Source organism: Lontra canadensis, unplaced genomic scaffold, assembly GCF_010015895.1.
Source record: "Lontra canadensis isolate GAN:19392208 unplaced genomic scaffold, GSC_riverotter_1.0 scaffold52, whole genome shotgun sequence".
NCBI lineage: Eukaryota > Metazoa > Chordata > Mammalia > Carnivora > Mustelidae > Lontra > Lontra canadensis.
This window is the reverse complement of record NW_022631046.1, coordinates 8,223,798-8,251,398: the sequence shown is the minus strand read 5'-3', so window position 1 is coordinate 8,251,398 and position 27,601 is coordinate 8,223,798. Positions and strand designations below refer to the sequence as shown.

Genomic DNA, 27,601 nt, shown 5'->3' with positions numbered 1-27,601 from the left:
AGAATCCCTCATGTGAAATTCAAAGTGTGACAACTGTGAAGTATTCTTCTGCATCATACCAATTTTTGCTAGTTGCATAGACCTAAAGACAGTTGGTCTGCTAAATGGCACTGAAGAAAATCCTGACCCGAGTGGCACTACTTAGTCCAAAATGTTCTTGACCCAAAAAAATTATACAACAATATTTATAGGCTCACTTTTAAGAGATGGCTGACAATACTGTACATATTTTACATGTCAAATACATAGTCCAGGAGTTTATAAAATAAGTTCATGCATTATTACCTCTAAGAATATCATGTACAAGACCCCCCCCAAGTACTTGTGACAGCATTTCAGGTGGACAGTTTTATATACAAAATCCAGTTCCTCTGCTGTGTTAAGGTATATAATTTAAAGAAACTTCAGCAATTACTGAGAAAAAAAATCTTAAGTCCATTAAAGATTCAAAGTGTCAATCTGTGGATTTAAAATGTTTCCTTTTTAAAAAACACCCAGGAAGCATAACCTGTACAAAGAAAAATAATAAAAATTCTGGATGATCATGTTTGATCACACTACATAATTTAGAATGAAATGTCATTGGTTAAGTCTTTCTACTTTACTCATTCCTCTGACAGCATTAATTTGTGAACTATTATTTTATTTAGTTCAGCTGCATTTATGGCACAAATCTTTTTCGAAACAGCTGCACCGATTTTCCTTAGGTGTAACAGCACTCTATTTTTTAGCAGCAAGTATATTTTTAAAGGTTAACAATTTGTAGAATGTACAACTATACTTTCTACTCTATACTCACCAGTTATAATATTTACAAGGCTAACGCCTACATACAGAATCATCTTTCACTCCTCCCACCCCATGTTTTTTTTATTCAAAGGTTTCTGTCCTCCCATCTCATTTCTGAGGTTTTTTGTGTTTTTTTTTGTTTTTTTTTTTTTTTTGGCGGGGGAGAAGAGTACAGGGGCTTCAGACAAGGTACCTGTGTGTTTGTCAATGGATTCTTGATTCCAAGTGAGTATAAAGACAAGACAAAATAATTCTTGGTTCAGGTATGTTCCAGTGCCCCAATAGTTATAGGATAAGTAGTACTTACTAGCAACCTATAAAAGGTGAGACATTCTTAGGTGTCTTAATAATCTAAGTCTGTAACAGTGGAACAGCAAGGAGGCCATTTCTCAACTGTGATGTAGTAGTCACCGTTGACTAGCATTTGAGGTTAGACTCTAATCCTGTGGTTACTACTGGTAACCAGTAAGTTTAACTAGAGGGGTCAGTAAATTAAAAAACAGGAAACATTTACCTCAAGAGAATTATTGGTTCTCAAATATTCTGGGTAGAGAGATTATGGATAAAGGGAATTGGCAATCTAGCGTGCTAACTCAAATCCCATGAATAGTTTTTCATGATGATGTATTTATTACATGCATCTTTCTTAATATAGACCTCTCTAAAAATCACCAACTGTATACAGTTAATAGTCCTTTAACAGAAAGTTTGGGTTATAGAGGGGAACTGGCCCTATCAGGTAACTAGTGACATACCAGTTGTGAAAATTTATAGACAAATGAGTTGACAAATTCCTGAAAATAGCAAATTAAGTCCTTTGTCAAAGTAGTTATTGGACCATACAGAAATAGTCCAAATCTGGAATTTAGAAATTAAAACTGTGATCCTGTGATACACATTTTCAGATCGATAGATTTCTTTAATATCAAGATTTTTGTAAATTTCTACAACAGAACAATTAGTTGACTATGTTAATGCTGTGATGAGAAAGTAATTTAGAGAAAAGATCTACCCATAAGTAAGCTGATCTGACAAAAACCACAGACTGATGTCAAATGGACGATAAACTAAACAAAATGTATGAAAAAAAATGACAACTAAAATGGGGGGTGTGGGTTGGGGCTGGGAGCACAATTAAGGCATCTAAAAAAAATTCCACATGGCTTTGGCTTATTAAAATATTTTACACTTTTTTTTTTTTTTTTAAAGATCTGAAAACATCTGAAAAACTTGCAAATTGTTTGAAAATCCTGCATGGCAAATTCAGACAGTTTGCAAGCATCATTCGGATGTTTACCAAGGAAAATAAAGAGACCTCTCCCCACAAGACTGCACATGGGAGGTCCTCCCAGTTCTCTCTATCTTATACTGGATGGCAACCCAGAGGTCTGTGCAGCAGTCACGAACAAGGTGTTGTTATCTGGAAGGGAAGGGACTGTGGAATTTCCATTGGCTGGAGAACAACCCAGCTTTAGTTTTTCCAGATACTCTGCATGTACAGGCTTATGACACTGGAGAACTTTGATGGCATCTTCTACTTTGAACCACTCTCTCTTCCTTCCTAGAAAATAGTAGGACATTGGTCATTATACAGTAAAGTCAATTTTAAAAAGCAGGCCAATGCTTTTACAATGTCCCTCACCCCCTACCCCACAAATAACTTTACTGTTTTTTTGGAATGACTTATGCTGGTGGAAGAATTTTAAGAGAATTCAAGTGTGGACATACATATACTGATCCTTTTTGAAAAAGGTAACCGAAAGTAATTCAAGATGAAAACTGTACAAGTACGAAGTACTTGAATTAAGAGAATCCAGATGGCAAAGGGAAAGGGAACTTACTTACCTATATTAACAGAATCTTCCCAATCTTCTAATATTTCAGTGACAGTAAGAACATAAACATACGTTCTATGCTTTCTGTCTTGATTCTGCTTGAATATAAAAAGAAAAAAGCATTTTAATCTCCAGGAGCTAGCTATTACACATATTTGAGGAAAAAAGTCAGTTGTGGCATACTACTGCTTAGCAATACTATGCATACTATGCTTGGCATAGGCAAGTATAATCCAGTTGTATAACCCAGCACAGAAGTGAATTTTATATGGAAAAAAAAATATGTAAAATGGTGAAATTAATTCCCCATAGTAAACTTTTGGCACTTTGATTTCAACACATGTTTTTAAGAGACACGAAGTACCGATAGTTTAAAAGCTTCCAGGTGAACCATATGCGGCCAAAGTTGAGAATGGGTTACTCATTTCTGGAGTATTACCTTTTAGTCCCGTGTGCTCAAACTCGATTTTTACCCGCATTAAAAATGCCACCTTGTCTTGTTTCTAGATTCAAAATTAAACATATGTTGGTTTTAAAATGAAGAGGCTCATCTTCATCTCAATTAAAAGTTAGCCTTGTCTACTATAGTCTAGGACTTCAGGTAAATGAAAATTTGAAATTTGATAATTTAATTTTGTATTTTTTTTTTTTAATAGACTCTGTGTCTGACATGGGTCTTGAACTCAAAACCCTGAGATCTAAAGCTGCTTTCTGTATGAACTGAGCCAGCCTGGCAGCCTGATAGTTGCCTGAATTTTTTCTACCACGAACAACCTAATTCACTCAATCCAAATAGCACATTATGTCTTTGGGAAGGTAACAGAAACAACAAAAAAGGAGAGGCATCTCTCACATAGAACATTACTGTTCATTATTTTTAAGAACTTACTGTCTTCTATGCCTGGAAACATTTATTATGCTATGTTCACAAATTCACTGAAATCACCAGGGTGAACAGGCAGGACAATTCTAACCTTCCCTTACATATTTTAAGGGGAAAGATACATTTGTTACTTTTTTCTGTTCAGATTCTATGAAATTTAGCATTTGTAATGCCAATATTACTATTACCTACCTGTGTTATAGAAGCTTTATTTATAATGTGAGAAGTTCCCTTCAAAAATCTTGTCAACATACTGGAATGTTCTTGCTATTTGTACCTTGGCTACTCTGAATTATAGAAAAACCCTCAATACATTTTTCACTTTTAACCAGGAGATGGTGCACTTCAATTGGGTAAAGCAAGTGCTGAATTCTGGGAAAGACTGAATACTAAAATTTGAGAACTTTACAGGAGTCATCAATTCTACCAAGTACTGCACAATTTCTGAATTCTGTGGAAAGCCTTTTCCATTTTTTTTTTTTTTTTTTAATTCTGAGAGGGAGGGAGGCCGCCCATACAAGCGTGAGCAGGGGCAGAGGCGTAAAGAAAAATCCCAAGCAGACCTCCTCCCTGCTGAGCACCAACGACCCTGAGATCAAGACCTGAGCCGCAATCAAGAGGGGTTAGGGTTAGGGCCGATGTACTGGACTAAGCCACCCAGGCACCCCCTTAAAAATAAAATGTTTACGGTTCTACCAGGACACAACTAACCCTTAAGTAGTATCTTGAAGGTAAAAAAAGCTTACTTCCCTCCCTCTTAATCCTTTTAACTTACTTGCTTACTGATAGTTTTAGTCTCGCTCAGGTTGCTCAGGTTGTGCCAGATTATTTGGCTGGTTAGGAAAGAATGGTTATAATTCTATTATTCGAAAGGATTACTTTGGCTACTCACCTCAAATATGCCCAGGAGTCTGCCTAACTTTCCTCTGACTCCAGCCTATTAAAAAAGGATGAAGTAAAATTGTTACCTTTCCTAAGAAAATTTATACTGAAGTTATTTTGACTATTTCAACTTTTGGATCTAAGCACAACAGGCCCTCCTATACACCTCCTATACTAAGCCTGCTTCTGTGAAGGTTTTTTTTTTGGCAATGGCAAGATTCACGACCTGTGGTCTGCTATAAAACATGGCTTAATTTATTCCATATTCAAGTTCAGACTGACCAAATTGACTGTCATTTATTTTTTTAGAAATGACAGGGACTGACCAAAAATTAGACTTTCTACCAATTTGGGACAAACTTAATGAATGAAAAGACTTTTCTGTACAGCAAGTACTTATTACCCTTCTTTCTTTAAGGACTTTCTGCCCCACCCCCTTTTTTCTTCACATGGCTCGGGAGGTACAATTCTTTTCTATAGGTTACCCTTCAAATGCAGAGTCCTCATTACTTTTACCCATTACTGTAACTGACTGACTGGAATGTCATATCCACACCACAACGAACAACACTGACACCTGCTGTCTCCTCTATCTAGGAAATGTTCCTCCTTCAGGAAACTGCTCATCCTTTAAGACCCATCTCTATGAAACTTTTCTAACTAGAGAACCAAGACCCAATGAGAGCATTAGAATTTGCTTCCCATTTATACCCTAACTGCTGCTCAGTAATTTAACAGCACTTCAATCTATGCTGTAAAAGCAAATTCTATCTATGAGCAACTTTAAGAAGATAAGCACGCCATGTATGCTTTTGTGTGTGTGTGCAGGCCTCATTTTATTCAGCTTTAGGACAATACACAAATAAAAGCGGTTTGCTTATTCATCTGAACAGTCTAGCACATGATTGTGCATTCCAGTGTATTACTAGCTGCTCAGAGACAAGGTCACCATGTTATCTACTGATCACTCATCAGGCTTGTTGTCAAACATTTCTGGGGGACGTCTACATTGCTTTTAGCTCTGTTTTACCAGGTAGCAAACGTATCTTCTTAGCAAAATGCCACCTATAGTTGCCTGCTTAAAAATGTTGAACAACAAAGAGAGAACCCATGTGATCTGCCTTGTCGTCTTCTGGTTGCACATGTAGCCCAAGCGCCCCACAAACACTGTAAAACTTCCCAAGTACAGCCTGTGTGCAAGGACAGCCAAGAAGCTACTGCGGTTTATCTATCTCACCTCTTCGTACACCTCCCTCACGGCAGCGCCACCGGGTTCCTCCTCTGGCTCCATGCCTCCTCCAGGGACAATCCACTGGTCAGGGTACCGGCTGCTGCTCACCAGCAACACCTGCAAGGAGGAGGACCGTACACTCCTGCCGCCCAGGGAGCACCGCAGCCCCCACCACCACCCTCAAACCTCCACCGGGCTGGGATGCCCTTTCACGTTAACACACCTTTCAGAGTCATTCAAATTAAGAGGAGTGCAGAGTCTATCACAGACAAGCAACTGACAGCTTCTGTACATAGTTTTTCAGAATTCAACAGTATTGTGCTCACATTACACCATCTGAATGAACCTAATGAAATCACTTTAACTACCAGATTCAATTCGTGAAACACTCCAATTCTTGGAGACTAACAAAAGATAGAAGCCAAGACTTGGTTTACTAGCCTCAGAGCTGTATGCACTTAGGTTTGTGGTCATAATACCTGTTTTTTAAATTACAGAATCTTATCACTCTCCCAAATTTTAAGAGTATGTGACCCCAGGCTCATCGCTCTGTTCCCTCACCTATGGAATGTATGAATACAGTTAACTGAGAAAGGAGGAGGGAGATTCAGGTAAAGCCAATGCTCAGTATATAGAGAGTTCCTATTATATTTATACTTACAATTGGGTGGAAAGAAGTAACCTTCGTATTCCGAACCAATTATAAATGAACAAAAGTCACTTCTTTTGATAACAGGCAGCTGTAACTTATGATCTAGAAGAGGGTTGGCAAGCTATAGTGTGTGTACGGATTGTTTCTGTACAGTCTGGGAGCTAAAAATGGTTTTTGCATGTTTAATTATATGAAATTCAAATTCCAGTGTTCATAAATTAGAAAATCTAGCCACACTCATTCATTTTTTACATGTTGCCTATGACTGCTTTCATACTCCCAACAGTAGAGTTGGGTAGCTGTGACAGAAACAATGTGGCCCACAAAGCCTAAAAATATCTGGCTCTATACAGGAAAAGTCTGCAGACCTCAATCAAGAGTAGCATTAACCTTGAAATATGCAAGCACTTTTTTAAAAAAAGGATGACATTATCAGAGTATCCTAGAGGACCATTATTTTAACAGTGCCTGAAATAAGAATTATGTATTTATCTTATGAAATTCACCCAAATTAAAACACAAAGGCTATGATAAATAACCAAACGATATTTGTGAGGTAACAGGTGCCTTAACCAACTTGAACAAAAATGTTCACCAAATTACCTTGGTATACTGCCTTCAGAACGTAAACCATTCTCACCAGATACATCAATCAATTCAGAGCCAAGTTTAATCTGTGAGGTGTGTACTGGTTTTCCGACATGCATGCCAGTAGTTCTATCTGCTCAGCTCCATCCCTACTGCCAGCAGCTGCTGGAGTAGAGAGCTCACAGCCAAGCCAGGATGGGAGTTGCCTCTTACTTGAGGAGGCCCCCACTACGAAGTGCCAGGCTGACAGTAAACAGTTCAGCAACTCCCACCTTTCCCCAAAAAACCTCTAAGTGCGGAGTTGGGAGATCAGGGAACACCTATCCAGGCACATATCCCCTCATTCTGAAAATTAAGCAGCAAATTTTGGCCTATGGACACACACCATCATTGCAAAATGATCAACCAACGTTCAAGGGGCCTGAGCATTGTTTCCCTCATTCCTCATCTGGAGAAGACTCTATTGCTTCTACTGGGACTTTATTCCTTCAAACGAATTAACTGGCAGAACAGTGCAAATCCAGAGGAAGCACTGTAAGATAACAACTGGTAAAACCTTAGAATAATAATGGCTGGGGCGCCTAGGTGGCTCAGTTGGTTAAGCAGCTCAGGTCATGATCCTGGGGTCCTGGGATGGAGCCCCTCATTGAAGCCTGCTTCTCCTTCTCCCTGTTGCTCCTGCTTGTGCTGTCAAATAAATAAAATCTTTAAAAAGAAAATATTAATGGCTGACACTGAAGGTACCACCAAGTCCAAATATCGCAATTCTGGTAAAAGGAAATGTAAGCCTTTAAGCTTTCTTAAATATTAGCAAACAGGGCTTACACACCAAAATTAGAAACTAAAGAGCCAGAATAAGCAAATCCAGCAAGTAGAAAACACTGGTTTGAACTTGAAGATGTTTCACAACTGTACACATCACAACCAAGGTGTGTTTCATTCCTGGATGCACACAATGAAGGCTGCTGATCTACCATTCAGTGCACCAGTGCCATCCTCTCTAAAATCAAGCATCCATCCTTGTAGGGCTGTTTAGTGTTAATGAGAATGAAACACCCTAAGTCCTGGCCGAGGCACCTGCTGTTGGCCCTCACTAGCTCTTTCTGTTTTCTCAGATATGCCAGAATCTGCTTACCAATAATTAGGCTTTCTCCCCCAAATTTTGCCACTTGCATTTTTTATAATTATTGAGAGTTAATAATGAAATGAGTGCAGAAAGGAATTATCAAAAAGAAAGCAAAGATTAATTAAAGGTGGGTTATTAAAAACTGCTATCAAATTAAATATGGATGAGGCTACTAGAAAAGACTAGAAAAAGGAAATTTAAAAATCCAGAAAGAGCCAGCAAGAATCTTCAAAGTTCAAGATGTTTAAACAAAGTGAAACTGGAAATCAGATTTCGCTTTTTATTTTATTCAAAAAGGAGGCTTACGAAGGTTCTATGGTGTTTCAAGGCTTTGACCTATATTGAGACCGGCAAATACATTTTTAAGTTAAAACGAAAATGCTTAAGGTATAAAAGCATGTATCTTGTATCAAGGGAAAAGTAAACCACAACTACTGTTTCTGACTACAGAGGTAGAGGCCTCTTTCCTGATCACTAGGTGCCAATGGGTTACAGATAATCTAGTTTTTATTGCCTGGATGAATTCTTACTACCTAATTTCTATGCTCCCTAAGCAACTTCCTTGATTACTTTCACAATGGGACAGGCCACTGCAGGGGCTAGCTATTGGAAAAGTACATCCTTATTTAGTAAACAGGGAGTTTCAAAGCCACTGATATTCTTATGTCTGAGTCTTGGAAAAAATGAAACTCTCATGTATCTAAGTCAATGATGATTCCCATTTGTCCCAAGATGGTCTTTAAGACCACAAAGCACATAAGGTTAATAATGTTGAAAACCCATTAGTAGAGTCTGTCTGCTTTTCTGAACTAACACTTATGCTTCCAGTTAAATCCAAATCTTTAATCTGCAATCTACAGGACATCATTCACATATGACTAAAATTATCATCCAAAAGTCAGTGACATGGAATCCCTGTATGCTTCAACATCTCCCTTCATAAACTATTTTAGAAAAGTATGAAAACAGATCTATATAGTTTTAGACAAATGGTTTAGTAGAATCTGAGAACTTATCATGTGGAGTCCCTTGACATTCCGAATTGATTAAATTTAACTGATCAAATCATTACTTCAAATGTATCTCTCCAAAATATGATATATTTAATAAATGAGTAATTGATACCTGTGGTAATAGAAATGATCAGCATCTAAACTACTAGCTTAAAAGATCTGATAATGAGCCTTCAGTGATGAAACAGATTTGAAAACCAGTCAGTGTTTCATTAAGTACATCTGCCTACTCATCTAGAGTACTTCAGTCAGAGTTCAAATGAGGTCAAGGCCACATTTGTATGTTTGTTGTGGTGGTGGTGATTATTCTACACAGGTCTGAATAGCATTAAGTAGAGACAAGTGATTTAAATTCCTTCCAACATGCTAGAAGAATCTAAACGTGAACTCCCATTACAAATTACTCAATATCCTAAAAAAAAAGAACAAGCCGTCTGTCTTAACATTTCTACAACATCCCCAATCTACCAGATCTGTAATATAGGTTCAGCATGCTTACTGATGCTCTGAAAACATTATTACTGAAATAACAGAGGTGTAGTATCTCATTCCGTTAGGAGGAAACACCAAAATACAACAGCTGGCATATCCATCCCTGGTTGTTCATAGGTTTTAAATTCGTTTTCAAATACCTTTCTGGGAGTATTACATTTTGTGTATCCAACAAGATGATAGTCTGCCACATTAGTGACAATGTGACAGCCGTGAAGACGACATTCAACCTTCCAGATAAGCCAGAGTTGAGACCAAAGGCAAGATTTATAAAAAGGAGGTTAGCCAACCCACCAGGCTGCAGAATTAGACTTGAATCAAACTCAACCTCAAAGCCAGCACTGTTAGAGTTGTGAAAAGCAAAGACACTTCCTTGATTCAACCGGCCCACCTTCATATAAACATTCCTGCTGCTATATACTATCAAACCTCAACCCCTCCTCCTTCCATGTATTGAACAATTATCAGAACACACCACCATTCCCTTATCGTTAAGAAGCCAATTCTCACACTTGTCTTTTTGTTAGACAATGTTTTAAGCATTTGGAATATAAGTAGTCATTATAATGATCTACTTGGAACCAGCCCTTAGTCTTACTGGACAAAGGTCTGTCAATGAATTGGGAGTATCTCTATACTCTGTATCACCTAGTAAAGTCCTCCTCATTGGGGTGTGTAAGAGCTTGTAAAAGGGGGGGTTGGGGGGAATGCTGTGTAAGGTTTATGTAATGCAGTTATGCCCTCAGAAGATGGAGGTACTTGAAATTCCTATACACCAAGTGGCCCCCAAATGTCATTTGTGTTTCAGCTTTTACCCTTAATAACTGTTCTTGGTCAGTCAGCTTCTGGGAACAACTATTCACTACAAATGACTACTTCTAGTGGGAGCAAGCTATCTGGAGAAACTCGGTGATCCCTACATGGAAGAATCAAGAGTTTTATTTTGTGATTATAGCTATTTAGAAGCTATATTGGGGTTTTTGTACTTTCTTCCCACATTATCATGAACCAGGATGCATGAATGATTAAACCATCTCTACCGTAGTAACTGTATTATAGGTATTTAGCCAAAATTAGGCCAGCAAGCAGCACATTAGGAACAACAGTATACACACAGACATTTTAAAAGATCTTAAAATGATTACTGTATCCATTAACCAGCTACCTGTTATTATTAAATTAGTACTACTTTTTGGACTACACTACAGTGCACTACACAGAGGCACAGTGCTATAGGAGGATCAGAAATATGGGCTCATTTTGGGAAAATGTGCTTAACCTTACTAATGAGATTGTTAAGCCTGGAAAAAGATCAAAAATTAAAAATCTGAGGTATGGGTTCTACTGAATGCATTTTTGCACCATCAGAAAGTCGAAAAACCACAGGTTGAAACCACTGAAGTCAGGGACCATCTGTATGGGATTGGTAGATAGATGAATGCTAAATTGCGCTGATGACATTTTCTCCTAGTATGTCAATGTTCTGAAGCTATAGGTAAGCTTTCTTTCACACATTTACAGAAAGCCTTAGTAATATATGCCAAGAGCCTGAAACAGATGCAAATTTTGCAAAAGTGCCTTTCCTTTGGAAAGTGGCTGGTTGAGTGGCCTAAGAAGCCCTTTAAGTTTGGGAGAGCTTCAGGCATAGGTGACATTTCCGATGTTTAGAAAAAACTGCCTTTGGAGAGTTAATTTTAATAAAAGCGGTCTCCATTTGAGGCTCATTATCTTGTACGACTTAAAATCTAAAAGGATTTCTGCGAAGCTTAAGCCCGAGAGTGTACATCTGATAAGGCAGACTACCTACTGATCCCAAGCAGACAAATGCAGTAGATAGAGACTTAACCTGTACTAGTATTTCTTATTAAGACTTGTTTTTATTAGGGCTCCGGTTTTGGAATTCTGCTTTCCCTACCAAGTCTTTTTAGGACTCTGCTTTCCCTCAAGGCTTAGTTTTAGTGCATGATTTTGTAGAATTCAGACATTTAGTTAATACACATTTGGCATTTAACAAACTGTAGAATGCAGCCCCTGGCTCAAGGAGCTTAAAAGCTAATTAGGGGAGTAGTGGGCAGTCTTTAAGGCTGTTTTGTTAGGGTTTCTCCCTCACAACTGTGCCTGGATTCCACCCAGAATCAAGTCCTTTCTATTTCTCTTTTTAGCATTCTATCCTATTTTGCTGCCAGATCATCATCAAGCTTGCATACATTTAAAATGTAAATGTTCCTTTTTCAAAACTAAGTGTTCCCTTCTTGCCTAGCAACTCCTTAGCCTTACATTTAAGGTGCTTTTTCAACAGTTCTCTGTCATGTGCTATCCTAAGCTGCAGCTCGACTAACCCACAGCCCCAGGTTTTGCTGTCTGTGATGTTTGGTCCTTCCTCTCTCACTGAAATCCAGCTCCAGTGGATCTTAACCCTGGAGCATGTGAAGTTACTTTTCCCTTCCTTTATTTACCTTTATGTCAGTCATTTGTCTATCCTCCCACTGTAGCATTAGGTTTCTTAGGAGTTGACACTTTTCATCTCTGCAACCCTGTTCAAACTCTCATATATGCAGTAAGTTCAAAAAAATCGTATTTTTGGTTACCTTTTGTGAACATATTGTTCTCTTTCACTGTACAAGCACAGTATCCCAGCTAATCAATGGGAAGCTTATTTTGTGGGATTCTGTGTAAGCCCAACTGCCAAAACTAAACTGCCCAACTGCCAAAACTTCTGTAGGGTGGTTCCCTATAGAAATAACTAGCTGAAGGAGAATCAAATGAACAGAAGATTTAGAAATAAAGCACCTGGGCTCAAAATTATCTGCCAGCTTTTGGGACCTTGGGATAAGTTATGTCTGCTGACTAATTTCCTCCTGTACAAGTGCTAATGCTTTTTACCTCACAGGGATGATAAAATGGGCAAATATATAAAACCCCCCCAAAAATAAAGACTGCTGTTAGGACAACCTTCTTTCCTAAAACAACCTGTTCTCAACTATGGGCTGAGAACTCCAGGAGAGAACCACACTGGAACACTAACTTTTTGTGGTCAAAGAGCAATTACTATTTTATTTCAACTGACACTCTATAACATTTCATCCTAAAATACGGCATACATTTAAATCTCCCAACCAGGACCTAAGTGTTGTTAACCCAGTATGGGGGGGAATTCTCACCTGTTAGCCAAAGAGGTGGATTCAGGCTGTTTTGTATTCTATCCTTGGAAGGCTACCAGTATAATTTCAGTAACGTGGGAAAAAATTCATAGTAAAACAGCAAGATGTCCTGGAAAGCTAACAGGGTTCATTTTGTAACTATCATATAATGGAAAGAGCCCCAAATACTCAACTACAGAAATGAAGATCCTAGAGAGATACATGTTAAGGTTGGCTGTGCATTTTACTTAGAAAATTCTAGAGCCTTCCCTTAGAACATATTCTGACTTGGTTTCTTCGTCTACACTGTACCAGATTTGCCAAGTTTTACGTAACAGATTTCTCTAATACTCCAGAGCTTGCTCCTTACTTCATTTTATCTAATGGCAGTAGTCTCTTCACTCAACTAGAAACTAGAAATTTAGCATTTATTACAGTAGCGGAACAATTTCCAAGCACAAAAATAATTCATTGATCTAAGATAAACTCTGAAGTATTCTTCAAGCTTTGCTTTTACCACTCACACAATACAGATCATTTCAATTTCCTCCCATTTCCTATATATTCTCCTGGGAACTGTTTTTTGTTTTTTTTTTTAAACAAAGCGTGAATTCCAAGTTCAGGTTATGGCAAGACTTCAAAGTCATCGCTTCCAGAGAGTCTTCCAAGCTCAGCCTCACAAAATCTCTCATTCAGCAAATAGCGTGCACCCAATTACTAAAGAACCCTGTGCCATGAGCCCACCATCAGGAGCAAGGGCTGGATCCTGAATTGTGAATCTACCACTTCCTAATTATGTCATTTGGGGAAAGTACTAACAATCTCAACTGTCTCCTCACCTATAAACCAGCACTAGAGGATGAAATGTAACAAACCTACAGGTCTCCAGGCAAGCCCCACATATCCTAAGCACTCAACTAAGAATGTGATTACACAATAGTGAGCGAATCAGACAAGATCCTTGACATTTCTTGATCACTTTGGGCTATTCTTTTATATCCAAAGCTTGCTTTTTCCTAACACGGCCCTCCCTCAACAACGTTCTAAATAAAATATACTTAATGCTTGTTGACTATTTATTCTGTGAATGTTAAAAAATCTTTCCCCTCCCACCTTCTAGCTTTCCTAACTGGGCCCAGGTCATAGTTTTCTTCTGAAAACTCAAGAAAATTTAGGCTAACCACTTAAAGGCCCCAAACTAAGCACCAATCAGCACTAAAAAGCTTGGTTTCTTAAAATAAATAAATAAATAAATAAATAAATAAATGCAAAACAAGAGTTTGAAGAGCATCATTTGAAGCACTTTGATTTTTGTCAGCATAGTAAGAACTGTGCTACTGACTGTATACACTATGTCATACTCAGCCTAACTACACAGATCAGCAATAAGGAAGCCATTAAATTTCCCATCTCCGGCTTTAGCCTGGTATTTTACTGGACACAGTTGGCTATGGAAGCAGAACTCTTTTAAGTTCTTTCTCTGCCTAGTCATTATAGGAATGGCAATCCTTTATAAAATATTTTCACGGCTACCAATCAACTAGTATTGCCTTAGGCAAATTTAGAACAGTGAACCTTTTTAAAATTAAATAAATGTAGGGGCGCCTGGGTGGCTCAGTGGGTTGAGCCGCTGCCTTCGGCTCGGGTCATGATCTCGGGGTCCTAGGATCGAGCCCCGCATCGGGCTCTCTGCTCGGCGGGGAGTCTGCTTCCCTTCCTCTCTCTCTGCCTGCCTCTCTGCCTGTTTGTGATTTATGTCTGTCAAATAAATAAATAAAATCTTTAAAAAAAAATTAAATAAATGTTAACATTGAAATAAGGAAAAACTGCTTTCCAGGAAAAACCTCAAGGGCCTCGTATCAACCCAACGCAGGAGTATAAATTACAGAAAACTGCTTACTCTTAGAACAAGAAAGGATGCTCCTCTCCAGATGTAAACCAAACAGCAAAGTAAAGAAGCCTTGGTAAATACGCTGAGAACTAGAGACTATGCTCTGAAAATGGCAACTTTGCCCACCTCCCTCTGGCGTTATTCCACATTTCTCACTAGCCATCTTCATGCTGTCAGAAAACTTTAAAAAAAAGGCGGCCATAAAAAAAAATATTATCACGTGTAATTATGCCAGGTGCTTACGAGTTAAAGGGTCCACATGCAAGTCCGATTTGAAAAACCAGACTGAATGGGGCTTTATTTTAAAGCACGGGGTCTGTTTGGCCATTCCACAAACGTCCCTAGGTTTAATCAGAAAACGCAAACTGCTGTTAACGTTAAAGGAAAATGTAACAGAGGCAGCGGCAGAAGAGCTTGGGTTGCAACACTCACGCCATTTCTGCCGCCTCTATTAGCACTCGAGTTTTATCTGGCTTTACGCTCAATTCGCGTGTTAAGATGGTGACTCCCGCCAGAAGCGACCTACTCCGCCCGGGACCTTCCCGCGGGCCAGGAGACGTCTCTGCCTCAGGTCCTCACGACCGCCTAGCAGCACACTGGGCTGGGCCAACCCCTTTGTCTCCTCCATCAACCCAGAGAAAGGAAGGAAGGAGGGAGGGCGAGCAGGAGGGAAAGAGGGAGGGGGCTAATCCCTTCCAGCCCCAGGGCCAGAAGAGCAGTCGGGCAGGGAAAGAGAAGGGCAAGGACCCCCACCCCGGCCGGCCGCGCCCCCCCACGCCCCCGGCCTGCTCCGGCACCCCCGCCGCGGAGGGCACAGAGCGCGCTGGCGGCCCTCACCTCGTCCTCCTGCTCGCTCCGGAAGCACAGGCACGCCGCCCGCTTCTTGAAGCCCTCGCGGTCATAGGTCCGCGTCTGGTTGGGCTTGAACTTCATCATAGAGGCGGACTCTTGCTGCCGCTGCTGCTCCGGCCGCCGCCGCGGGGGCCCGGCCGCCGCCACCCCGCCGGGAAGTTGGGGCACGGGCGAGTCGGGGCACAGGGGGCGCCGGGAGGCGAGACGGCGGCGCGGAGAGTGGCAGCGAGGCCGGTCAGTCCCGGAGTCGGCGGCTGCTTCGACGCGGGGCAGGGAACAAGTGCGGGTCACTGCAGCCCGGGTACCGGAGAGGAAACGCCGCCTCTGCCCGGGCGTCCGCCGCTCTCCATGGAGCCCGCCGCCCGCTCGCCTCCGGTTTCTCCTGCTGCTGCTGAAGCTGGCAACGCCGCCGCCGCCGTCGCCGCCGGAGGAAAAGCGAGGCTCGGGGCTCGCGCGACAAGAAGACAGTTGTGAGAACTCGCAGCTTCCACGCAGCAGCGCCGCGGCAGCTTCGCGCCGCCCCCACCGCGAGTATATTTAAGTGGGCCCGCGCAGCCCCGCCTCCGCGCGCCCCGCCCTGCGCGCGCCCCCGCGCCTGCGTGCCGAGACCGTTGCGGCGGGGGAGGGGCGGCGGGGGGCGGGGTCTCGGCCGCGCGGCCGCGTGGGTTCCACGGAACCCGAGGGCCCCGGCTGCCACCGAGCGCGGGTTGGCGTGCGCCTGCTAAGGCACCCGTGAGTAGGAAGCAGCAAAGCCCCCTCCCTCCGTGTTTATAAACACCGCTCCTTGCCCCGTGGAGACCTTAAATGCCGTCTCCAGGAGAGGAGGTCCAACTGCGTACTTCTCACAAAGTTGCAGCCGGGTCAGGCAGTGCCTGGAGGCGTCGCTGCGATGGCCGTCTCCGCAGTGACTGACGTCCCGAACTCGCCCGTGAGGTGCGGGGGGACGAGAGGGTGAAGGCCTAGAAAGGGGAAGACGTCGGTTTTCGTTTGGAGGGTTTTTTGTTTTGGGGGTTTTGTTTTCCAGAGGAAAGAAGGCACGTTTCTTTCTCCCTTTCCTTTCCTTCCCTTCCCTTCCTCTTTCTTTCTTTCCCTGTCTCCCTCTCTCTCTCTTTGGTTAGGGGGTCGTTTGTATTCTTTCAGGAGTGCGTCCAAGCCTTCTTTGAAGCCACGGGTAACGTCTTCCACGTGGTCCCACGCTCCGAAACGTATTCATTAATACTGGCAATGCCTAATATTTACCAAGTGTTTTGCACTTGTATTTCACGCTAAGCAACAGGCACAGTTAGGTACTGGGGCCACTAAATATAATAGGATTTCTGCTATCTGGGAGTTTCAAGTCTTCTAGGGACTTGGGACAAACCTTTCCATTTCAGATTGTCACTCAGGTTTTAAGATTGGAGCCGGGAGGTCCCCCTGTTAAGGAAGCCAACCCAGTCCATCCTGCCTCCTCCACAGAGCCCAGGCTACGTAGCCCAGGAACTCCACAGAGTTCCAGGCACCTGTGACTCTTCCGCTTTCATTCCTAGAGGGCCTACTGTGTGCCAGGCACTGGCATCTAAAACCAGCCCCTGCCCTTCCAGAATCTTAGGCACGTGAGAGGAGATACAGTCAAATACCACACAATCACACAAGTACATGTAAAAGTACAAATGTGATAAGGTTGAAGGTGGTGGAGGGTTTCACAGGGGATATGACCAGACCTGCAAGTCAGAAAACGCTTCCTGAGGCAGGAGGTCAAGAGCTGAGGGCCAAAGGAGAAGGAGGAAGGGCTAAGGCCACCAAGAACCTGGTGAACTTCCAAGGTGAAGGAAACTGGAACTCATGCAGAGAGTCCAGTGGGAGAAGGAGCAAGGAGAAATGAGTAAAGACCCATGTGGCTGCAAGCAGGATGGGGGTAGGTGGGTTCCACCCTGGCCCAGAGGGCTGTGAGGCCTGATTGTTCCCAGCGTGGGGTCCTTCAGAGAGTCCAGAGTAGGGCACTGGTCTTCCTGTTCTAGATTCTGATCTCTAGGTTCATGACCACTGCATCTGACTTCACCATCTTATTTCCAGGGCCAGACAGATGCAAGTTTGTACAATAATGTTGAAAAAGGGATTCAAGAAGTAAGATTTTACCGTGGCACAATTGGAAATCTTATCAAGTCCGTGCAGGGACATTTTTCAAGCCTTAGCTTTCTTACAGAAGCTGCTTGAAATTTATTTCCAGATTTATAAACAGGGACTGAACGCATGTAGCTAGGAGCTCCATTTTGGCTAATATGCAAATATTGTTTTAAGATAATTGGTTCAAATTGACAAAATGATTAATCTCACCATAGTCTTTTTAAATGATAAAGAACATCAAGTTTTTCCTCTGCTTCAAAGGTCTAGCTTCTGGTTTGTGTGCAGTGAATATTAGTTGTTTAGATGTTGGTCTACTCAGATCTTTCCCATTTAGTAATTACATGAGGTGAGGCATGAATCAGAATTAACTGAAGAGGAAAGAGGAAGATGGCTGGAATAGACTCACTAAAGGGAGGAAAAACTGCACAGAAAACCGGCGAGTATGAGCATGGGGCTGCTTGCTTCAGGTTCCAGACCATTGCTTTTGGTTGGAATGATTTTTTGTTCAGGTCTCACCTGCACCAATCACTATATGTAACTTTCCCAGTCAAATAGCTATAATATCATTTATACCATCTTGTACAAGACCACAGTGGATCTGAGAGTGCTTTAAAACTATAAAGCATTTAAACATAGGTTATTATTAATAAGGACGTTTTCTTTGGCGATCTGTCCTCCACCATTTACTCAAGGAGTAGAGGAATAATGCAGAGAGCTAGGTGCTTGGAAAGGGCTGTGAGTTGTGAGGGAAGGGTTTTAAAAGGAATTTTGTAACATGATTTGAATGGAAGAATGCTATCCTATAAATAACCACCCCTACTTTTTTGTTAGTTAATTTATTTATTTGGGTTATTTTTTGCAATTACTTGAGAAACACCTAAGAGAAGAGGAAATTTTTGTCTGACTAAAATGGTAGAATAGAGAAAGGCTGAATTACAATGCTGGATCTTCATTTTCCTATGTCAGTTCCTCCATAGTAGGGTACACACCCCAGCCCAAAGCTCCCTGCTTAGTATTGTCTAAGTATATTATGCATCTGCAATGAGCTTAGGCACCTTTCAAAGCTTAGATCATATCCAGTCAGATCACAGTTGAGATAGACATTAGGTTGTTTTTCCTCTGCCCAGCTGAAATGACTGGGCGACACCGGCCAGTTTCCTTGGGGATCAGAGTCCAATATCAGGTTAATCTATTTAGTGCACTTAGCACAGTGTTGTCTTACCTGGAATTTAACTACACACGGAGCCATTTCTTGTACTATTTTCAGATATTTGGAGCCATCAGAGAGGAGAACTAACATTCCCTCTCCAGGGTACTTCTTTTCCCTGGGTCCTTTTATGGGAGGCAGTGCAGTGGGGGGTGCCAGGCCTGGCACTTCTCTTGTAATTGACTCACAATGTTACCATAAAGTAAGTTCTGTCTCTCAAGGTAAGAACTGATCATGACAAATCATCCCTTCCTTTGTCTTTCCAATGATAACAATAGCTAGTCAGTTACTGTTACTCAGTGCTGGGTGCTTCTCATGATCACAGCTGAATGATCGCCACAGCAGCATTACGAAACAGCTTCTAATTATCGTCCCCAGTTCACTGGCAAAGATACAGGGACGTCCTTTCTCTCTTTGCCGCCCATATTCTTACCTCCTGCACTGTATCACTGTAAGCTTGTCTTGTCTCTTATTACATGGTGATTATTTTGTATGTGTTATGTTCTGACACGGGATTTCTTTCCTTTTTAAAATGAAAAAGGAGCTTTGCTTAAGGTAGGATGGTAAGAGAAGCTCTTACAGTGCAAAATGGAAGTCGAAGTCTTCTATGCATGTCATCCAAAGTGATTTTCTTTCTTTTACAAAAGGCGCAGATTAGAATGGAATAAGCAATAGTTGAAAATTCAAAAGCCTTAAACTAAAGCTTTAGGATTAAAAATCCTGAAAAGGATTAATGCAACCAGCATTAGCAAGACTTAAAAGAGACTGTTTGGTTTGCCTGTTTATAAGCTTCTCTTTCATTGAAGTAAGAGAAATGATTTTCAGATTTACAACTCATTTTCTATTTCCTCAATTCCTGTTTATAGCAGAGCACTTTGTTTCACACGCATCATGTTTATGTGCAGTTCTGGGTGGCTAATAAAAATGTTTACCGGGAAGCACAGCTCCCACTTTCCTTTATCATTCAGGGAAAGGTATATGCCAACCGCTTATCTTCTGGGCAAAGGCAGTGACTTGACATTTTCACCACCTTCTTCAGACAGCATTTTAAACTCCTGCTTCATTCAGAATTGCTTGTTTTTACTACATAACAATTCTGCATTTTCATTTGAAGAGAAGGGCTTGAAAAAGAATGTTTGCTCATGAGAGACCTGTTAATTGTAATGTATGTACCTTGTTTTGATATACATTAAAACAAACAAAAAATAAACAAGAGGAGGGGCGCCTGGGTGGCTCAGTGGGTTAAGCCTCTGCCTTCGGCTCGGGTCGTGATCCCGGGGTCCTGGGATCGAGCCCCACATCAGGCTCTCTGCTCGGTGGGGAGCCTGCTTCCTCCTCCTCTCTCTCTATGCCTGCCTCTCTGCCTGCTTGTGATCTCTGTCTGTCAGATAAATAAATAAAATCTTTAAAAAAAAAAAAAAAAGAAACAAGAGGAAAGACATAGGGCAATTAGGGAATGTGAACACTGTTTTATGATATTAAGCAACTGTTGTTATTTTGAGGGGCTATAATGATGTTTGAAAGGGAAACTGCTTACCTCTCAGAGATATATACTAAAATATTCTGAGCTGAAGTGATACGATGTGTGAGATTTCTTTCAAAATAATCTGGATTGTTGGAGCAGGGAAGATGGGTTGGGAGTGTGGACGAAGCTAGAGAGGCCATGAGCTGATTGTTGTTGAAGTTGTAAGCCCTTAGGAAAATGGAGGAGGAGCGCCTGGGTGGTTCAGTGGGTTAAAGCCTCTGCCTTCAGCTCAGGTCATGATCCCAAACTCCTGGGACTGAGTCCCGCATCGGGCTCTCTGCTCAACAGGATGCCTGCTTCCCTCTCCTCTCTCTCTCTCTCTCTCTCTCTCTCTCTCTCTCTGCCTGCCTCTCTGCCTACTTGTGATCTCTGTCAAATAAATAAATAAAATCTTAAAAAAAAAAAAAGGAAAATGGAGGAGACGAAGGAAACAGAAAGGAGAAGAGAGATGTTTCATATTTTATGGGCCATGGAATTGAATCTCTGTACTGTTAGAAAGAAGTTGTACACACTCATGATCTAAGTATTAGATTCTAGCATGACTGGAATGACCAAAAATGCAGTTTGCAAATTAGGCAATGTTTTTATAAAATAAAAAATAGAAAAATAAGACATAGAAATTATTCACCTATGTAAAAAATTATGACCAATATTATTCCATGAATTGAAAAAAATTTAATGGTCATTTGTATGTGAAAATTTAATAGTGATTGGTTTGGTTGTCAGCATTCATCCTTGTGTGGTGAAACAGAATTTCATTCTTATAACTAGACTACAAGCCCTAGGAGGGCAGAAAGCCAGGTGATCCAGTGATACTTCTGTGTTTCAACTGAGCTATAGGCTATGAGGCAATCTGTAGATATATGTTGCTAATTTCTTCTGGCATAGTTGCTAATCATGTATCATATTGCCCTATAGAAAATGCAAATGCAGTCAATCTCTCTCATCTCCCTCTGTCTCCTTCCCTCTCTCTCCCTCCCTCTCTCTTTTTTCCTTTGTCTCTATCTTTCTAGCTGTTCATGCTGATTTTTAAATCTGTCCTTGATTTTTGTTTGTTTTGGTTTGGGGTTATATATATTTATGAGGAATGTGATCAACTCAATCCTCAGAGCCTGACATTTGTTTCTGACAGTTTTGGAGATTGGAAAGTCCGAGATCAAGATGCTGGCAGATTCAGCATGTGCTGAGAACTCACTTCCTCATTCATAGATGCTTCCTGGTTCCTTGTGTCCTCACAAGGTGGAAAAGGCAAGGGAGCATTCCTTAGTTTCTTGTAAGGGCACTAATCCCATTCATGTGGACTCTGCCCTTGTGACTTAATTATCTCTTAAAGACCCACTTTCTGATACCATCACTTTGGGAGTTTGGATTTCAACATACAAATTTTAAAGCAACACAAACATTAAGTACTTTTAGGATTATTTGTTCCATTTCTTTGAAAAAGAAAGATGGGATTTTGATAGGGATTGCATTAAATGGGTAGATTGCTTTAGGTAGCATATACATTTTCACAATATTTGTTCTTCCAATCCATGAGCATGGAATATTTTTCCATTTCTTTGTGCCTTCCTCAATTTCTTTCATGAGTACTTGATAGTTTTCTGAGTATAGATTCTTTGCCTCTTTGGTTAGGTTTATTCCTAGGTATCTTACGGTTTTGGGTGCAATTGTAAATGGGATTGACTCCTGAATTTCTCTTTCTTCTGTCTTCTTGGTGGTATAAAGAAATGCAACTGATTTCTGTGCATTGATTTTATATCCTGACACTTTACTGAATTCCTGTACAAGTTCTAGCAGATTTGGAGTGGAGTCTTTTGGGTTTTCCACATATAGTATCATATCATCTGCAAAGAGTGATAGTTTGATAAAGATTTTGTTTTTAAATAATCTCTACATCCAACATGGGGCTAGAACTCACAACCCTAAGATTGAGTGGCATGCTCCACCAATTCAGCCAGCCAGGCTCCCCATTTTTAAACTCAATATAAACATCGTGGCAGGCACTGTGGAGGATACAAAAGAAGACAGAGTTCTTCTTTTTTTTTTTTAAGATTTTATTTATTTGTGTGACAGGGAGATCACAAGTAGGCAGAGCAGCAGGCAGAGAGAGAGAGAGTAGGAAGCAGGCTCCCCACCGAGCAGAGAGCCTGATGTGGGGCTCGATCCCAGGACCCTAGGATCATGACCTGAGCCGAAGGCAGAGGCTTTAACCCACTGAGCCACCCAGGCACCCCAAAGACAGAGTTCTTAAACTCAAGATATCACAGTCTTTTCAGGAAACATGAAACAATCCAAGTCCAGTCTGGAGTAAAGAGTTAAACTCAGTGTGGTCAAGACAAACTGTTATAAGAACATTCAGGCTAGTTGAGGGCTCTTGGTAACTGCTTTTCAACCACAAAAATACACGTGTATATATACATGCATATGCACAGACCCCTCATCCCTAATGAAAGTAGCTGTCAACATCAATTTTCCTTTTATTTTTTAAAAAAGAAAGTAATACATTAAAATATGATATATAGAAGATGTGTTCTATTTCAATTGTCTGTTCTCCAAGAATCTTTTACATTCCAGTTTTGTAGAAAAGCCGCATTATTTTAAAAGGCAACAGCCATACACTTGCGTACAGATGCATTTTCTGTTGATGAATTTTCCAGGCTGAGCCTTTATATATCTAGTCATTAAAAAAAAAAAAAAAAGAAAGAGTGAGAAAGAGAGACAGAGAAAGAAACAAGAAAGAGAAGGAAAGAAAGAAAGAAAGAAGTGTTCTACTTTTTTAAAAAGAGCTTGGTAATGTTAAGATAAATACTCACTTACTTAATTTAAACCACACATAGTGTAGATCTTTCTGCTTTTAAGAGACACACTTGCATTCCCCAGTTCTATTTGCCATTTTAAATCTCAATATGGTTTTTCAAATATGTACTATATGTAAAGATTCATCTTTATCCCTTCGAACTGTTTGGAAAAATGAATGCTAAAATTGTCTTTGGTTCCTACTTTTATGTAGTTTAATTGGATGAAATTTTTAAAATCCAATTTGAAGAAACTTGGAGATGCTTTAAGACAGAATACATCTAGGGGCGCCTGGGTGGCTAAATTGGTTAACCAACTGCCTTCGGCTCAGGTCATGATCCCAGAGTCCTGTGATTTAGTCCTGCATTGGGCTCCCATCTCCACAGGGAGTCTGCTTCTCCCTCTGACCTGCTCTCTTTCTCTCTCAAATAAATAAATAAATAAATCTGAAAAAAAAATACATCTTTATATGCTTCAGGAAAATACTCAGGGTTTGTATGTCAGGTTTGAGACAAGTGCAAAACTTCTTTGAGATATCTGATCACAGAAGCACAAGTCATGCCTCCATAGACTCTCCAACAATGCCATCTGCCAAAGCCACTGGGACTGTGTAGTCTGTAGGAGAAGGCGCCCTGGGCCCAAAGACAAAACATCTGGGTTCTGGTGACAGCATCTTTACTTTCTTCATCTGTTTTCTTATCTCCAAAATAGAGTTAATAATACCTGCCCTACCCATCTCTCAGAGTTTGGTGAAGACAAACTGTTATAAGAAATAATTGGAAACACTTTGGACAAATCATGTAAAGTGATTTCAAAATTTTAAGATAGCTTTCTAAGAAAAAATTGATTTAAGTGAAAATCAAATGAAAGTATAATGGTACGTAGCATTTTATTTTCCCCAGATTGACCCAAAGGTTCAAGGAAGTTGGATTTTAGGAAGACTCTAAATTCTTTATCACTTGAAAAGCATTTCACAGTGGTGATTCTCACCATGTTGAATCTGTTGAAGAACTTCTGGTTCCCTGTCTGTTTCTGGTAAAGTCTAAAAGGCATGGGAAAAGATGAATGATTTGATGGAAGACACCTAAGGTAGGTAGGGGATCACTGTTAACAAATGGTTGTTAAAGTTTTTGTTTAAGAAAGTGTTCCTCCAAGGGGTGCCCAGGTGGCTTAGTCAGTTAAATGTTTGACTCTGGTTTTAGGCTCAGGTCATGATCTCCAGGTTGTGAGTTGGAACCCGTGTGGGACTCTGAGCTCAGCTGGGGCTCTGCTGGAGATTCTCTCCCTTCCCTTGGCGTGACCACTCTGTCTCTCTCAAATAATTAAATAAATTAAAAAAAAAAAAAAAGAAAGAAAAGAAAAGAAAGTTCAAGATTTAAGGACCTTTGGCAAGCTTATCAGTGTCTAGACCCCATCAAAGGTTCTAATGGGTGGAAAAGTCTGCTAAGTGTCATATTAAGAACTTCTGGTTTCTTGTTCCCACCTTTGTGTGTTTATACCACCTCTTGTGTATTTGTGTTCCTTTTTCAACACTCCTCTCTTTCCTCCAAAGCCTTCCTAGAACTGGTCCCACCTTCAAGTCAACAGAGTTTTGCGAAATACATTATTCTTGAGGAAATTTCAGAGTAGTTCCTGCTTTTGTTTATAATTCAGTGATATTGTACCTGTTTTTCTTGGCCAAAGGAAACCAATGACTAAAATGCTTCTGAAACTGTTCCCCTACTGCTGCCTACACCTCATTTACCATTGCTGGTATTGGGAGCTGTTAAAAGGCATAAATCCATATTATTAATCCAAAATATGTTTTATAGAAACTCAATGCTTAGTAAAAGAGAAATGGTTATATTAAGTATAATGTATCCACTTCCAAGAATACTGTGTAGCTATAAAAAACAATGCTTAACTATTTTCTAAAAACAAGGCAAGAGCTTGTTATAAAGTTACTTTTTTAAGTGTTAAAAGTAAATATAATAGAGTCCCAATTATATAAAGATCTTTGAGTATAGGTGGTTACTTTTCCTTTACACTTAGCTGTATTTTGTCAATTTTCTATCATGAACATGTTCGTTTTTATATTAGGACAGAGTGTTGAGACTTTTTTTCAGCCCAGCACTAAGTAAATTGCTTTCACATTGTTTAATATGAATAAAAGCACTTATAATCACAACAATAATGACAACAGTAATGATAAAAATATATGTAATATTCTGCGAGGAACTGGTATATAATGAAAGAGTTTACTTCAGACCACTCAATTTTAAGTCAAACCTAGAGGTCAGCCTGTGTGTGCAAAGTAGGAAGTGATAAGGTTATTGGAGCTTTGTGGTTGACTTCATTTAACCTTGATCACAACTGACATAGATATCTTATAAGCCCCCACTACTGCCCTCCCCTTCATCCTTCACAATCTCTTCCCTTTCGAACTTCCCATTTTATTTCCATCCCTCCCCAGTGGCTTAAATCAAGGGACAGGAAGGGAAGGAAAAATGGGGCAGGTCAAACTTAAAGGTATAGGAAAGATTCTTTTTTCCCTTACTTCTGTCTCTGCAGGCAGGGGAGATCCCTTTGGACAAGTTCTGAGAAATAGAACTATTTCATGTAACTGAGCGCTCAACTACTTCAGCTAATGGATCTTGTGACCCAGTTGTGGGAGTGGAGTTGAGTTCCCTTTTTTTTCTTAGAGTGACTTTTTAAAAAGGCACTGGAGCATGGACGAATGTCTTTCCTCATTTCTTTCTTTTGAACACTGAAAATTCATGGTGATGTTTAATATTACCCCCATTAACCTTTTGTGAAATTATTCAAGACCTAAAGCAGCTTTTCTGGCATAAGATTTTGCAATGTCATATTCAATAAAGGTTTAGTGAGGGGGACGTAGAATAGCTTATTTGGAGGTCCCCTAAAATCTCCATTACCTCTCCAAGGACACCCAAAATTTTTTCAAGAAATGTAGTCTGTGGTGCAAACAATATTTTCCCCAATCTTATTTAAGATGTTGGGGAGCAAAGTTGTCTCTTGCCTTTGTTGTTTCTTTAGTAACATATAATTTGTGCATTGAAAGACAAGCCCCTAGATACTAACTAGTAGGGAAGAAAAAATAAATATTTGCAAGCTGAGAAAGAACTATAAGGGATGTATGTCCAGGGTACAGCTCTCCCCAGGGCTCCAGGATGGCTGGCAGTAGAGGTATTGAAATGAGAATATCAGGCAAAGTAGTGAAAGAAGAGGGGCCCAGGCTAAGGAAAGGTCAAGTTCAAAGGCATTGCTGTGTGAAAAAGAATCTTCAGGAAAATGAAAGCTGCTTGCTGAGAATAGTTGAAGAAGAGGCCAAAGAAGCAGGCATCAACTATATCACAGACTTAGATTCAGGCTAGGGAGTTCAGACTCTACTGTGTGGACCAGGAATATCAAAGTGACCTCAAAAAGAGTTTTACTAGCTGGCACAGCTGTTTTAAAATAGTTTGAGGTTTGAATGCTTTTAAGTGGAACAGGTCTTTTCCAGGTCTGTACTGCCCCCTACTTTGCTGTGTTAAACCCCATGATTTCACATATTTAAATATCTAGTAGTGAAGGCACCTCAGATTGTCTCAAGAAACCTCTGGTTAGGCAATGAAGAGTCATGAAAGACTAGAATACATAAATGACATGATCAGATTTGCACTTTAGGAAGGTTATTCAGGCAATAAAGTGGAGAATAGGTTTTTGTGACAGTTGGCATGAACTGGAGGGAAAGACCGATCAGAAAAATATTTAGAGGGTAGGATCTGTAGGACCTGATAACTGATTGTATGTGGAAAATGAAGGAGGAGGCTTAAATTCTAAGTTCTTGCTCTGCTAAAGGGGTAGATTGCAGTGTGATAGAGATTGGGGGCTTTGCAAAAGGAATATCAGGGTGGGAGCAATGAAAGGATGTCCAGTTTGAGACCAGGTAAGTCTGATTGGTCCTGTGGGGCGTTTTTGGCAAGCTGTTCAGTGGGTAAGAGATGTGGATGCCCTGGGTATTTGGGGGTGAACCCTGGTCTAGAACCAAGCCAGGTTCTTGGGTTGGTGAGCTATTCTTAGCACCATTTGTTTACTAACTTTTTTGGCTATATCCCAAGGTAAAGTTGGATTTCTGTTCTCATTTGTTCCCACCTACTTCAGTTTTCAGTTTGTGTCCATCCTGCAGGGGTTTTAAGGAAGAGGAATGTAATTATTCATTTCATCTCTTTTTTTTTTCAAGATTTTATTTATTAATTTGACAGATCACAAGTAGGCAGAGAGGCAGGCAGAAAGAGAGAGGGGGAAGCAGGCTTCCTGCTGAGCAGAGAGCCCGGCATGGGGCTCGATCCCAACCCTGAGATCATGATCTGAGCCAAAGGCAGCCAGTTAACCAACTGAGCCACCCAGGTGCCCCTCATTTCATCTTTTTGTGACTATGTCCTCTCTTTTCCACCCATTAACTAATTACTCTATGACTGTTTGCGCTGTTATTGTCAGTCAGTGATTGTGCCTGCATGGTTAACGACCCAGCAAGCTGTGCAGAGATCTCTGGGCTCCATGTGAACCCAGCAAGAGCTGGCAGACACCCAGCCTTGGTGGTGAGCACACCTGGTC

General features: G+C 40.7%; 1 protein-coding gene across 2 annotated transcripts; it reads right to left on the bottom strand.

The window, feature by feature from the left end:
- Positions 1–1,399: 1,399 nt before the first annotated feature.
- Positions 1,400–15,789, bottom strand: NUDT4 (nudix hydrolase 4). Of its 2 annotated transcripts, none has more exons than XM_032874215.1 (5): positions 15,360–15,789; positions 5,627–5,737; positions 4,400–4,444; positions 2,635–2,722; positions 1,400–2,350 (listed from the first exon to the last, which is right to left on the bottom strand). In XM_032874215.1, exons 1-5 carry the CDS (start codon positions 15,456–15,458, stop codon positions 2,148–2,150), a joined length of 546 nt encoding a protein of 181 aa, XP_032730106.1. In that variant the 5' UTR covers positions 15,459–15,789; the 3' UTR covers positions 1,400–2,147. The 2 variants fall into 2 exon arrangements, with proteins under 2 accessions (XP_032730106.1, XP_032730108.1); XM_032874217.1 differs by having other exon boundaries at positions 2,635–2,719.
- Between the last annotated feature and the right edge of the window lie 11,812 nt (positions 15,790–27,601).